Source organism: Lynx rufus, unplaced genomic scaffold (assembly GCF_022079265.1).
Source record: "Lynx rufus isolate CCGP_SWC_20201006 ecotype Redwood Valley unplaced genomic scaffold, mLynRuf1.p SCAF_5, whole genome shotgun sequence".
In the NCBI taxonomy this organism is placed as follows: domain Eukaryota; kingdom Metazoa; phylum Chordata; class Mammalia; order Carnivora; family Felidae; genus Lynx; species Lynx rufus.
The window spans coordinates 93,139,976-93,155,293 of record NW_025814867.1 but is presented as its reverse complement, the minus strand read 5'-3'; the positions used below and the strand labels follow the sequence as shown (position 1 = coordinate 93,155,293).

General features: G+C 51.6%; 1 protein-coding gene across 1 annotated transcript; it reads left to right on the top strand.

Moving 5' to 3' along the window:
- Positions 1-3,419: 3,419 nt before the first annotated feature.
- Positions 3,420-14,979, top strand: NR1I2 (nuclear receptor subfamily 1 group I member 2). The gene is made up of 10 exons (XM_047100438.1): positions 3,420-3,614; positions 5,698-5,846; positions 6,455-6,673; positions 7,758-7,891; positions 9,219-9,406; positions 10,527-10,801; positions 12,526-12,668; positions 12,837-12,953; positions 13,347-13,452; positions 14,835-14,979. The coding sequence occupies exons 1-10, from the start codon at positions 3,420-3,422 to the stop codon at positions 14,977-14,979; spliced, it is 1,671 nt and encodes a 556-aa protein (XP_046956394.1).
- The last annotated feature ends 339 nt before the right edge of the window (positions 14,980-15,318 follow it).

The following is a 15,318-nucleotide window of genomic DNA, read 5'->3' as shown; positions in this document are numbered from 1 at the left end:
CTCCCAGCAGCTTTCAAATAAATAATACTGTATTATTAGCCAACTGACTACATTAACAATGTTGTATTATTAACTATAATGCCTATACATTGCCGCCATTCCACTTTCCGTTTCTATGAGGTTAGCTTTTTATTAGTTTAGGTATCTCGTACAACTGGAACCATATAGTACTTGTCCTTTTGTGACTGGCTTATTTCATTAGCGTAATGTCCTCAAAGTTCGTCCATGTTGTAGCCTGTGTCAGAATTCCCTTCCTTTTCAAGGCTGAAAATATTGCATTATATGTATATGTCACATTTTGTTTGTCCATTCATCTGTTGGTGGACACTTTGGTTGCCTCCACCTGTGTTGTGAATAAGGCTGCTGTGAACGTGGGTGTGCAAATATCTCTTCAAGACCCGGTTTTCAATCCAGAAGTGGAATTGCTGGATCATATGGTTCTATTTTTAATTTGGGGAGAACCACCATACTGTTTTCCACAGTGGCTGCACCATCTCCCATTCCCACTAGCAATGCACGAGGGTTCTAATTTCTCCACACCCTTGCCACACACTTGTTATTTTCTGGGTTTGTGACAGCAGCCATCCTAATGGGTGTAAAGTGAGGTCCCATTGCATTTCCCTAACGATTGTTGCTGGGCATCTTTTCATATATTTGTTGGTGAGTGATTTTTTTTTCTGATGCAGAAGGTGTATCACGTACCTCATGGTCAAAATAAGTAATTTATTCTGTGCCATGTTCCAAACCAGACAACTTCTTAGAAGGCATGTTTAAGTGTTTCGATAATATTCTACTCATTCCATGAAAACAGCCCTACACCACACATGATTCTGCTTCTGACTCTGTCTGCCAATTTTAGCAGGTTATTCAGGGTTGTCCAGAGGCTTCTCCTCAGGTGGTTGGCTGCAGTGGCCCAGAGTGACAGGCATACGAGTGCCCCCGATTACTCCACAGGGACTAGTTTGCACGGTCAAGGAGTGCTTAAATCTCTGCCTCAGGGTGATGATGACCTCAGTAGGAAAGGAAACAGCTTATGATTCACTTCATTTCTGATTTGTTCTAGCAACATTTTGATACCCTTTGAATACGGTGGCTCCCTTGTCAGCAGCCCAGTCAGTCAGCCCTTTAAGTTGCTGTGTCTGTATATCTGCATTCAGTGTCACTAGGAGAGGATCTCAGTGGGTCACTGGATCACTTGTCCCTGAGAGAGAGCAGTAACCCCATCCTTCACAGGCACCCAGAAAGTCTATGGACCCTTTGTTCAGGTTCCTGGACCTGGTCCAACCCGGAGCCCCTCTGAGGGTGTTGTGAATGGGGTGGGCCTGCTTAGCATTCTCTTGCTGCGAGGTCAGGCTGGGTGAATTTAGGAGTCTCCTTTATGAGGACAGAGATGGGAGGCTGTGAATACTTGTCTGCAACATCATTTCTTCTCATGTAATTGTCTCACAAATGTTGGCATTTTATCTGACACATCTTATCTTCTTCTGATGCGAGGGGACAGGGGAGGGGGTAATGCTTTTTTCTACCAAAAGCTTTCCTTGATCTCTGTGCTTAAAAAAAGTTGTTTAGTGGGTGTCCTTTCAAAACCCCAGATCTGACTTTAAGTCCCACACTGCTGCCAATCCCTTCTCTTCGAGCCAGAGTCCACTCTTGCCCCTTCAGAGTTACCAGACAGAAACAGAAGCTTCAATCCTTGTCACTGAAGAAGATTAAAGAGTTAATGGTGCAGCAGGGAGGCAGGAGAGGGTCAACCACAGGCGAAGCAGTCCCACTGTGCCCGATCAATGGAAGGGGCCTCTCTGAAGACTTCCTGTTTTGCCATTTTTGTCAAGACATTTGGGCCTGACCTCAGCATCAGCCTGTAACACAGAGAAGACTGAGCAGCGAAGGCTCTGCCGGCCGGTCTGAGATGTGGTCCCTCCTGGAGACACCAGCAAGTTGTGTAGCTTAGTTTACAGGAGCAACAGAACCAGAGAAGAGATTGATTTTAGCTAATGAAGCTTAAACTTCTGGGCCCCTTACTTACATAGGATCCTTCCCACAGCCGTGTGTTTTTGTAACATTTTCAAAAGGAAGATATTTAAGCATGGTTGTTTTGAGACGATTTCTACTCCACTGTCCTATTTCCCCTGAAGTCAGGGGTTGATGGAAGTTGGCCATGGGCTCATTGGAGATTAGTTTAGGGGCAACTGAGTTGGGGATACGTGTAGTTTGGGTGTATTCACATGGTGGTGGTTACTTGCGTGTGAAGTTGAGTTACTGCTACCCATCCAGTGTAGCAATGGGTCCCAGGAATGCCCCACTCTGCTGCTCGTCCACTATCACTGCAGGTGGCCAGCACAGGCTAAAGGAGGGGAATGAGGTTTGAAATGTGTGGAGCCAGAACCTAGACTGTGCAAAATTCTTCCCTATATGAACATTTATATGAAAGAATTTTGGTAGAGGTCTTCTTAAGTTTGACAACAATCCTCAGCTAGATGGGAAGATGAAAAATTTTCCCATTATCATAATAGTTATCATAATAAAAAGCAAATTTTGACCAGTGATGCTAGAGGAAAAACTTTATTATCTTTCTGTTCTTGGTATAAAAAATGACATTACAAAATCATTGTTATTTGAGGGGAATAATTTGCTTTCTATTGCTGCTGCAATATTACCACAAACTTGGTGGCCTGATACAAAATTTATTATCTTATAGTTCCAGATGTCAGAAGTCGAGAGTCAGTATCACTGACTGAAAATCAAGGTGTTGTCAGGCTGGTGCCTTCTGGAAGGTCTAGGGGAGAATCTGTTTCCTTGCCTTTTCCAGTTTCTAGAGACTGCCCAGATTCCTTGGCTCATGGCCCCGTCCTCCATCTTCAAAGCCAGCAATGTAGCATCTGAGACCACATCTCAGACCAGCCGGCAGAGACTTCGCTGCTCACTTTTCCACTGTCACATCTCTTCCTCTGACCAAACCCAGGAAAGTATCTCTGATCTTCAGGATTCATGTGATTACATCGGGCCCACACGGTTACTTCTGGATAATCTCCCTATTTGAGGTCTGTACACTCAATCACATCTGTAAAGACCCTTCTGCCATATAAGGAAGCACATTCACGTGTTCTAGGGATTAGGACCTGGATATCTTTGGGGGCCATTATTCTGTTTCCCACAAAGGACAATATTAATATTTGTAATTCATTGTGATTTCCTTTCTTAATCTTTCTCACAGATACATATTCTCTTTGGTACCTAATTATGTATTTGCAATGAGTATTCTTTTTCTTGAAGAAGACCCCCTCCAGTTGTAGAAGCCTCAGACCCCACATAATCTAACTACTGCCCACCTCTGCTCGCCCATTGACTAAGTTGAGAATTTGGTGAACGTTCCTCCACACCAGCTGGGCAGAGTCTGTCCTAGCTGGGTGGTTCTGCTCATGGACCAGCGAGGGAGCCAGGGAAGAGCAGGAGAGGATGGTGCCCGTGTCTCACACGGTGACCCTGGAGAATCACTTACTGAGCAGAGTGCAGCGTGTGGACGTGCAGGAAGGGACACCCTGGTGGAGGCGGAGCTCCGGGGGTGCATATGGAGGGCAGTGGAAGAGCCTCTGAACCGCTGGACTGGGAACTTAGTGAATGCCCTGCTTTGGCAACTGCCATGGTGCTCTTCTCAACAGAAGCAGGGCACCCAGTTCACTCTTTCCCTCCTGTTTGTGAATCCAAGACCATCATGTCCAGCTTTCTGTGGGATTCTTTTCTGGTCCCAGTATTAACCGAAGTCTCTCTTGCTCCTTCCATAGCAGATACTTAACTCACGTTTCCTTTAGAATTTCCCTCCACTGTCGCCTTGGGATGCATCACTCTCCTTCCTTTCTCTCTCCCCAAGTTCAGACTTGTCTTCCCTGTAGCACCATTTTCCAGCATGCTCAGATTACCAAGCCATGGAGGAACAGGTGCAACGCCCAGAACAAACACAACTGGATTCAATTGAAACTGCATATTTAATTAGTCTTATTAAATTCACATGAAAGAGAGATGTGGCTGACATACCAGTCACCAAGTTATTGTAATTTTCCTGTCTACAGGGCACCATGCTGTGAGGACTGATGTAAGGGGGGAGTAGGGACAGAATTGCAGGCATCAGCTGGCACACCCATCCACCCCAGGTCAGATCTATTTCTAACAAAACTCTAGGGGTTCTGTTTCCATTATCTCTTGCCATGTAACAACCTCCCCAAAACTTACTCCCCCAAACCAGCCACCATTTTATTTTCTGTCATGATTCTGTGTTGGCAGAGCTCAGTCAGGAGTTCTGCTCCATATGACATCAGTAGGACACTTAACTAGGCTGGGACGTCCACAAGCGCTTGTTCAAATGTCTGGGGCTTGATGGGGATGGCTGGAAGGCTGGGGCAGCTGGGTCTTTGTCATCTGGTCGTGTCAAAGTTTTCCCTCTTCACATGGCCTCTCCGCATGGTCCCTTCAGGGGGTGATCACCCCAGCGGCGTAGCTAAACTTTCTCACATGGTGGGTTAGGGCTCCCCAAAGGGCAGAAGCAGAGGCTACCAGGCCTTGTGGCTTTGGCCCAGGACTGGCACAGTGTCACTTCCGACGACTCTACTGGTTAAAGCAAGTCACAGGCCCTCCCGGATTCCTCACAGGAAAGGATGGCACTAAGGTGTGGCCCCCAGGAGGGGTGGTTTTGGGGAGCATAGGTTTTTGGGAGCATAGCTGTCACAGGGTCTCTAACTGGGGCTTCCTGACCACATGAGAGACTGAACTGCAGAATGTACAAGATCTGTCTAGTTAACAGTAAGCTTAGGCCAAACAAAGTAAAAGTTACACAAATGCTCTGAAATGAGTCTCTGGCATTAATCCTAATACCCCCTCATTACGGAACTGGAGAATGTATCAGTCAGACACAGCATAAGTAAAAGCCTCCTCCCCTTTGTCCCTTTGCGAACAATTCTTTGTACGTGTAATTCTGCTGTAAGTTGTTTTTGCTGGCTCTTGTTCAGGCTGCTGTGTTCGTCTCTGGTTCATGATTTGTGAGTTTTTGCTCGTATTTCTTGAAAACTACTTGTATGATTCTTTGTGCCTGGGTGGAAAGTGGTTCCTCTAGAGAGGAGGAGTGTGTCTGCCTCTGAGGGTGTCTGGGAACACTGCCCACCAAAAAGCTCTTTAAATCGAATCCTTGGCTTCAGGTTTTTGGGAACGCTCTGCATACACATTTTGTCAGCAAGCCCATTTGAGGTCAGGGTTATGATTTGAAAAATCAGGGCAGATTCTGTGCACACCGGTTCAGTTCAAGTTTCTGTCAGCCTATTTTATTTGCAGTTTTCTGGAGGGTCGGGGCTGCAGGACAGATTAATTTCTAATTCGTCTTTACAGGTGAAACTGCTTGCTGTCATCTGTCATGCTGTTGGAAACAGAAACTCGAGTGTTGAAATTTTTTTTTTAATGTTTATTTTTGAGACAGAGAGAGACAGAGCATGAACGGGGGTGGGTCAGAGAGAGGGAGACACAGAATCCGAAACAGGCTCCAGGCCCCGAGCTGTCAGCACAGAGCCCGATGCGGGGCCCGAACTCACGGACCTCGAGATCATGACCTGAGCTGAAATCGGACGCCTAACCGACTGAGCCACCCAGTGTTAAAATTTTACTAAGGCGCCCCTCGAGTGTTAAAATTTTACTAAGGTTTTATTTGAGGTTTAGAAAAGGCAGCGTCATCTGCGGTGTGGCAGCCCTTCAGAATCAGTGCGCAGAGAAGCTTTTGAGAAGAGTCGTGAATGGGACAGCTCCCCATTTCTGCTCACCGTCCTCTGTGCTCATTCTAAGTACAGAATCCAAGTCACGCTGTCCGGGTGCAAGCTGCCTGGGGCGAGCCTCTTGAACACAGCTCTATTAATGGGTACAAGTTCTTTGATTATTCACTCATGTCCCAGCTAGACTGGGACCTGGGCCATTTTCTTCCTGCTTCCTGAGCCTGGCTCCTCTCTGTCTTTCTCCCCATTTGCTTGGTTACTCAGTTGAAATCCCTCTTTCTGCACAGCTTTTAAGCTGTCTCTGGGAGCTTGGGCCACAACATGCCTGAGAGACTGTCTCCTTCGGGTCTCCCTAGTCCCAGACCATCTCCAGAAAGTGGGCTGTTCTATGGGCCTTTGACCAGATCATGGGCTCCTAATCTTAGTATATTCTGTAACTCAACCCAGATAGCCTTTTCTTTTTCCTTCTCATCTCTTCTCCTTCCCCTTCTCTCTCCATTGTGCTTGCTCAACGTGCCAGGGCCCTATTATTGTATACACAATGCCATGGTTACATCTCTCTTGATAACAAGTCTAACCCACCCCCAAATCTTCCACCTGGGGTCAGCTCTTGGGTCCACAGAACCACATGTGAGCGACCACAGTGAGGACTGCCTCAGCATGTCTCTGTCCAGCCCTTTCGTTCCCTGTGGTTTTTTCACTTGTAGCCCAAGAGGCCCGGCAGCCAACCTGGAGGAGAGACCTGGAGAAAGCTGGAAACATGCTGCCCTTATGCACTGTGAAGCCGCAGATTCAGCTCCTGGGAAGCCTGCCATCAGCACACTTGAGGGAGATGGGGGTCCCCAAATCTGCCGTGTATGCGGGGACAAGGCTACTGGCTACCACTTCAATGTCATGACATGTGAAGGATGCAAGGGCTTTTTCAGGTAGTTACCTGCCAGCATTTGCCCACCTGCCACCTCCAACACTGGGTCATGTCTGATGGGGTTCTGCGTTACCCGCTGGGCACTGCTTCAGGGCCTCAGCTTGACCTATCTCCCGGGAGTGTGGGGCAGTGGCCCATTCAAAAGCCTCCTAATGTTTCAAGAGAGCCATGACTATCTCAGGGTAATTCATCTTCCATCTTCCTACCCTACGTGGGAAAGGGCCCCTCTCATTAAGATATGCCTTTGTTTCTCCATGTGTTCTTGAATAAAATGGAGAGTCAGTTCATAAAAGAGGAAAGCCAAACTGCAAGTACTCAAACCAGCTTTAGGGAGTGACTGTTAAGTAAAGAAAGGCATAAAAGAAAAGAAGAGTAGGACAAAGCAATCTCATCTAGAAGCAGGGAAATGGGGAGGCCCAAAAAAATTAAGGATTAAGAAGTTCCAGGCCAGAGCAAGACAGGCCTGGACAGAAGGGCTCACATTGTTCCAAGTGAAGAAAGATTGAGGCCGAAGCTCCATGCAGGGCTCAGATGGGAGGAAGAGCAGCTGACCAGGAAAGCAGAGCCAGAGAGAGAATGTGTGAGGAGGGATTCCCAGTCTGCCCTCAGGGCCAGGTATGTACACAGCAAGCAGCTCCCACCCAGGGGCCCGCTCAGGACCCTCCTGAATTCCCAGGACAGCCAGCCTGCCTTGGTCCTCTGCAGAGTTCTTCCTGGTGGCCGGACATGTGGATGGACATGGGCCCCAGAGCCAGGACCCACCCTAGGATCCCTAAGATGGGCCGCCAGTCAGCATGTCGTGGGTGGGGGGCCAGAACGCACCGGGGGTTGCGGGGGACTTCCAGGGAGGCCCTGAGGCAGCTTCCGCATCTCCCAAGTGAAGAAGCACGGGCTTTGGGGCTGACGTGGTGAAGCCTCAGCTGCTCTCAGGTCCCACGGGGTGAGGCGTGGCCAATGCCCGTCAAGGGCACCCGTGTTCCAGCGAGAAATTAACGTGGCGTTGTACGGATTGTAGCTTGGAGCCCCCCAGCCTGGGAAGCTTGGGTATTCCCCGAACCTACCTTTTGCTCTTTGTTCTTTCACAGGAGAGCCATGAAACGCAACACCCGGCTGAGGTGCCCCTTTCGGAAGGGCGCCTGCGAGATCACCCAGAAGACCCGGAGACAATGCCAGGCCTGCCGCCTCCGCAAGTGCCTGGAGAGCGGCATGAAGAAAGAGAGTGAGCGGCGGGAAGTGCCTTGGGCGGGTGTGGGCTGGGGTGCACGGGCACTGAGTCCGGGGTGGGGGGGCAAGTAGGAAGGGAGCGTGGGGACGTGTATGAGCACGTGTACAGACATGCACCGTGAGCGTGCACGTGTCAGCACGTGGCCTGGGTGCCGCAGGCAAAGTCGGGCAGAGCTTGTGGGCCATCTGCCCGCACCACCACGGGCCCTTGCCGGAGGGACTTGACGGGTGCAGGGCATCTTTATTCTCTGCTCCGGCAGGTGTGGTGGGCATCTCATGCCCCTCGCTCCCCTCAGGTGCCCTTGCATGATTCTTTTTGTCCCCTTCATAAGTGTCCTAATGGTGTTTTAGCAAAATTGGGCAAGGTGATTTTGGGAGAAGGAAGTCAGAGACCCATGGTGTGATATGACCTCCAACCTTCCAGCAGCGGGTGCCCATCAGCCTCCCAAACCTGGTGTCCTACAGAGGAACTGTTTGCAGACAGGTGCCAGAGGATGCTCTCATTCTACCTGCCAAGCTTTGGTGTTATAATTGTGTTCCCAGGTCACTGAGTTCAAAGCTAATCGGGAAAAGGCTGGAAGCTTCTAGTGTATATTTTTCTCCACTCGTCACAGAGTAGGCAGCCTCTTTCAGGGGACAAGTTCCCTGGGCATGTGGACAGAAAGCAAGTCTCTCCCCTGGCTGTCCCTGCTGTTCCTCACACCAACCCCACATCTTTGCTCTGCACACATAAGTGGGCTCCAGAAATCCACGGAAGGCCCTAAGGCTCCAGGCTACATAGGAAGTGGCTGGAGTTGATATTTCTTGCTAAGCAGTGGCCCCAGCTCGCTAGGGTCTTGGAGACCCAGATACCTTGGGGGACTCTGAGGAGTCTTATTGGTATCTAATCCACCAAGAAAAAAAATACTATCAGGTGCCACTGACCACTTATTACGTGCCAGGAGCTCTGTTAGGCATTTTCCACCCAATGCCTCATCGTAGCAATGGTGTGAGGTGAGCATTGCCACTCCATATTATGAAGAAGGAAACTGAAGCCAAGAGCCGGTAAGGAGCTTGCTCAAGGTCACGGCTAGTAAATGGCAAAGCTGTCGTGCAAACCCAGCACCTTCTGATTCTGCGGCCCGAGTTCTTCCCACCGTTCTACAACGTTGTCCCAAAACCCACTGCCGTGCACAGCACACCAGCTACACCTCATTCTCTCCCCTTAAGCAGGGGAGCCTGGGAAAGGCGGGGGTTTTGTCACCAGCAAGTCCCCTCCTGCTGTCACAAAGTGCAGCCAAGCTCTAGCAGGTGCTTGCGCTTGCTTCTGGTTATCCCCGCAGTGATCATGTCGGACGCGGCTGTGGAGCAGAGGCGGGCCTTGATCAGGAGGAAGAAGAGAGAACGGATGGGCACTCAGCCCCTGGAAGCCAAGAGTCTGACTGAGGAACAGCAGACAATGATCAGAGAGCTGATGGATGCTCAGACGAAAACCTTTGACACCACCTTCTCCCACTTCAAGGATTTCCGGGTATGAGGATTTCCAGTTGGCTCAGCCATTATGCTAGCTCTTCAAAACCCCAGTCTTGTGCCCAGGGGTTCTCAAAGAGTGGCTCCTGCCCCAACAGCAGCAGTGTCCCTCGGAAATTGTTAGAAGTGCCAGTTCTCAGATCCTCCCAGACCTGCTGAGTCAGAAACTCTGAGGGAGGGCCCAGCAGTCAGTGTTTTGACAGGAACCCCTAGGTGATTCTGACACAAGTTCAGGTTTGAGAATTTCTTTTCTCTCCCTCCACAGCAGGTAGCAATTGGGTCTGAGCCATAAATAGAGTTTTGGAAAGCTGAGTAGCCCCAGGGCTGTTGGCATTCAGGGCTTTATGAGGACAGGGTCAGGACCATGGGGGTGGCATTTGTGAACGGGTTTTACAGATTTAAGAAACATTTGTGACCCCAGCAACGTTAGCCATGTTTGATCCCAGTGCCCCCCTCCTCCTCTGTGCTCACAAGTATTTTGGGTGGCCTGCTCCATTCAGAGAGCTGGAAGTCAGTGGCCCCAGAAGTCTGTTATTTCTTTCTTTCTGTTTTTTTTAATGTTTTTATTTATTTTTGAGAGAGAGAGAGACAGAGCATGGACAAGGCAGGAGCAGAGAGAGAGGGAGACACAGAATCCAAAGTAGGCTCCAGGCTGTCAGCACAGTGCTCAACACAGGGCTTGAACTCACAAACCACGAGATCATGACCTGAACCAAAGTCGGACGCTCAACCTACTGAGCCACCCAGGCGCCCCAGAAATCTGTTCTTTCTATGTAGCTCCCAGAACCTTCTTCCTAAGTCAGGCATGCTTGGAACACACCCATAGGTGGAGACCCCTTACCTTCTACTGGGAAGAGAGCAAACTCATTCCAGACCAGACAGGATGTGAGGGAACATGGACAGGCAGATCGAGAAAGTGCACCACCCGACAGCAGAAGCCCAGAGAGAAGAAACAAGTGCTCTGTGTGTGTGTGTGTGTGTGTGTGTACGTACCTGCTGTTGTGCGTCCTCTCAGGCTGCAGCTGTGGCTGTGCACACCTTCTGGGCCTGTGTGGAAACCTGTTTGGGAGAACACATGCCATCTCTCCTGTCCTCTCTTCACCTCCTGGCTCCTGTCTCAGCTGCCAGAAGTGCTCAGCAGCGGTCCTGGGATTCCGGAATCTCTGCAGACTCCATCGGGGGAGGACGCTGCCAAGTGGAGCCAGATCAGGGAGGATCTGTGCTCACTGAAGGTCTCTCTGCGGCTGCGGGGGAGAGATGGCAGCGTCTGGAACTACAGACCCCAAGCTGACAGCAGTGGGAAAGAGATCTTTTCCCTGCTGCCCCACATGGCTGACATGTCAACCTACATGTTCAAGGGCATCATTAACTTTGCCAAAGTCATCTCCCACTTCAGGTAGGACACAGGAGCTGGGTGAATGGTGTGGAAAGGAGCAGGCAGTGGCTAGCAGGTTCAAAGGGTGAAGGGTAGATCCCTCTGCATTTGGGAGTCCACAGACCCTCCTTTATCTCTACCAGCCCTGCCCCGCCCCCCCCCTCCCCGGCCTGAAGCACCTGGTACTGCTGGGAAGTGGAGGCCTCACCCTCTGGCTCATTAGCTTTAGACTGCAGGCCTGCCATGTAACCCAACTGTGCCTCAGCGTTCTCGTCTGCTAATAACGCCCACTGCAAGGCTGTTGTGTGAAATAAGCAAACATCTTAAGAGCAGCCAGCACATACATGGTAGGCATTCAGATAGTAAATCTCTTCCCTATTGCCCCGCAAAAGGGCAGGAGTTGGCCATCTCAAGTTGATGGTTCAAGAACAAAGAAGGAGTAGGAAGGAAAGGGAAGGAAGTCCAGAGGGAGAAAGGGAGAGACAGGAACAGACACCAAGAGAAGGTTGTGAAGGTCATGAGGAAGAGGGGTGGTCCTGAGAACCAAAGGCTTGGGCTCCCCACAGCTAGGTATGGGGACAATGATGGGCAACTGAGGTTGGCAAGAACCCCTGGGACCGTCTGGTGTGGTGGCAACCATGGCCCCGTGATACGTAGTCTGTCAGGTCTGGACAGGCATATTCTTCAGTCCGAGCACTGGTCTTGCCAGGCCTGGTGAGCTACAGCTGAGTCACACATACAAGAAGCCCCTGATTCCATCAGTAGGCAGAGGGCAGGTCATATTCCAGGACCCCACCAGTTCCCCTTGTGGCCCTGTGGGTGACATGCAGGCCTTATTTAATGGGGTGGCCACCAGTCAGATTGTAGCAAATTAGGTCGAGTAGGGAGAAAGGCCTACTTCCATGTGTGGATCTCGCAGATCCCCACTGACATCTGATGACCCACGATGTAACATCGAGGTGTGAGGTTACTTGCCATTTCTTGTGACCACAGTTGTGAGCACAGTCACCCTTAGAGGTACACATTAGTATCACCTTCTTTCTATTCTACAAATAGAAAACTGAGGTTTACCCTGGTCACGGAACTTGCACAGGGTCACAGTTAATCAGAGAGGCCAGATTTGGAAGCAAAGAGTATAGAGTTCAAAGCCAGCTGCTTGCCAGGTCGTGAGCCAGGCACTGGGAGACTCGAGAGAATAGGATCAACTTCCTGAAATTATGGATCTAAAAGAAGGGAGGTGGTGCAAAAAACAAGGGACTGGATTTCCGATGAGACCAAAGCCAGGCCAAGGGCCCCCTCAAGAGCCAGCCTGACTGTCCTCCCTCTTGGGGTCCTACTGGGAACAGCCCTCAATGGGGAGCTGGGGGGTGGGCCTCTCAGATTGGGAGGTGTGTCAGTCTATCCAGGAATGTCAGAGGTGGCCACTGTGGCTAGGCCCGTATCAGTGTTGGGAGCAGGGCTTGCGGCATCCAGGCTGCCTGGAGAGAAGTGGCAGAAATTAAATCTAAAACAGACAGCAAGAAGCAAATATTCCTGCTGCATGGGACTCATGCACTGGAGGGGGTGGCAGAGAGGAGCGATCTGCTCAGCTGCCGTGAGGGGAGAGAGTGGAGGCAATCCAAAAGCCAGGACTCCTCATGGGGCCAGGGCCCCTGCTACCTGCCCCTACCAGATTTCTGCATGATGGGAGGGGGCTGGCCCATAGACCCCGTGTGGAAGCTGGCGCCCCCCATCCTTGCTGCCAGGGACCTGCCCATCGAAGACCAGATCTCCCTGCTGAAGGGGGCCACCTTTGAGCTGTGCCAACTGAGATTCAACACAGTGTTCAACGCAGAGACTGGAACCTGGGAGTGTGGCCGGCTGTCCTACTGTTTGGAGGACACTGCAGGTGCCAGACAGACGCCTGCCCCCAGGGCAGAGGGAGGGAAGGACAGCCCAGGGGGAGGGGAGGAGCCACACCAGGATCTGGGCGTTTGGAACCAAGACCTTGGTGAGGGGAAGTCTGGGTCAGCTTCCTGAGGAGTTTGCTTGCCCTTCATGCCACACTCACCCACAGGTGGCTTCCAGCAGCTTCTCCTGGAGCCCGTGCTGAAATTCCACTACATGCTGAAGAAGCTGCAGCTGCATAAGGAGGAGTATGTGCTGATGCAGGCCATCTCTCTTTTCTCCCCAGGTGATGACCCCACCTGGCCTATGCGGCCACTTCCGCACCGCCCCCACCCCCTCCCCCCCCAACTTGCTCACACCCACCCCCCCCCCCCGGCTTAGCTATAGGAGGCAGCAACACCCCCAACCCCCACATCCCCCACCCTCCCCAGGGTGGGTCCCAACCAATGAATGGCCTTGCCCCCCAGTTGCTGCTTGGCCAGGACCGGGACACTGGCTGGTTTTTCCATGGGTCGGTGGGGTGATAAATAGCCCTCCCAGTGCTACCCTTACTTCCTGGCCTGGGTGCCTCTGACTCTGGAAGGTGGTTGGCTGGCACTTTGCCCTCTCTGGGCGGAACTGAGCTTGTCTTCACCCCCACTGTCTTGCTGGCACCACACGGCCTTCCCCTCCCCACCAGACCGCCCTGGTGTGGTACAACGCAGCGTGGTGGACCAGCTGCAGGAGAGATTCGCCATCGCCCTGAAGGCCTACATCGAGTGCAATCGGCCCCAGCCTGCCCACCGGTGAGCAGCAAGCAGGGAGGGTATGAGGGGGTCCCTTCAGCAGCCCCATCCTCCAGCGCCCCGCCCCCTCCCCAGGCCTCTCTGGGAGGGCAGACTGGAGCCACTCCTGGGGCAGCCTCTGATTTCTGGGGCTTTGGGGCCCTGCTCCGTGACCTCCAGTGAGGCCTCCTGCCCAGTCAGCCTGAGCTTCAGCCCAACTAGAGAAACCTGAGGAGGGCCAGAGACCATGCCCAGCCATGGACATTGCTCCCTGGCTCACATCTGCCCTTTTACGCTCCTGTCAGCCAGGGACGGGAAGAGCCAGGAATTCTCCTGAGGCTCCTACGGGGTCTTCTAGCAAGAGCCAGCAAGAACTGCAATGATAATAAAGATAACCAGGATAACAATAATGATGATAATAAGAAATACATTTGTATTGAGAAGTGTCAGCCCTGGTACCAAGCAGTTTACATGTATTGTCACCTTTAATCTTGAGAATAGCCCCATGGAGTGGGTGCCACCACTGTCCTGCGAGGGACTGGAGCCTCAGGGTCCAGAGCCAGCTGGGTTGGATCTGGAGCTAGCCCCGGGTGGATAAGTCCATGGCCCACACCTCTAGGAACAAACCCAAGCAAACAGGGTAGGAAACTTCTTGGTTTGTTCTGGTCACAAGCAAAGGAGGAAGCAAAGCTCAGGGCTTCACCAGATGGGGGTTTCCATCCCCTCAGCAGTCTCCATGACCTGGTGCCCGAAGGCCTCGGCCTTGAGGGGTGAAGGCCTGTACTGGGGATGCTGGCTGAGCCTAAAACCTCAAGTCCTTACTTGGCCTGCTTCAACTTTATTTTGAGCTCAGCATCTGGGATGCTGGGGGTGACCAGGTCTAGATTTGCTTGGTCTTCCCCTGTATGGAGCCAGGAGGCATCATGTGGAAACTAAGGCATAAGGTTTGTCTGAGACACTAGATACCAGGCTAGATGCAGGAAGGATCTTCAGGGCAGCCTGTAGTCCCTGCCTCCACAACTACTCCATTTGGTCCTGACCCACAGCCATTAGCCAAGGCAGTGATTTCTCCCCAAGATTGCCTTATGTACTTGGCCCCTGCAATGCCCGGATTTTCCCATGGAAATGTCTGTCTACAAGGACTCAAGCCCCATGCATTAAGGGCAAGTGGAGAGTGCAAATCCACACCTCAATCCCCCCAAGGCTTTTCTGCCCTTTTCTTCCACAGACTAAGGGAAGCTTCAGAAATTCAACTGAACCTTATCTCTTGGCTTGCCTGAGATGTTCTGAGATTAACAGAACATCCAAGCTCCAAACTTGTGCAACTTCAAAGCAGTCCCAGGGTTGGCGGATGGGGACAAGGGTGGGCTGCACCCCCAACTTTTCCTCTGGCTGGTCTGCAGGTTCCTGTTCCTGAAGATCATGGCCATGCTCACCGAGCTCCGCAGCATCAACGCCCAGCACACCCAGCGTCTGCTTCGCATCCAGGACATACACCCCTTTGCTACCCCCCTCATGCGGGAGTTGTTCAGCATCACGGATGGCTGAGCAGCTGCCCCTTGGACGAGCCTCCGTGGGGCAGCCAGAGCCCTCGGAGCTGCCATTCCTGGGGCTAGATAGATGGATACGGCTGAGAGCTGACAATGCCTTACAGGTCCTGCCTCCCTGGGGAATGCACAACCACCCCTCCGACAATGCTGCCTGGCATTCTTCAGGAAGGGGATAAGGGTCTCCCCAGCATGGAGAGTGAAGCCACATAGACACTTTGATGAAGAGTGCACTGGCCTATAGGTTGGACCCGTCCAGAGGCGAGATCACCCTCCCCTTAGAAATGGCCCTGTGGTCTGGGGATTTAGTGTCATGGTGGGAGAGGGGAAGAGGTGACTG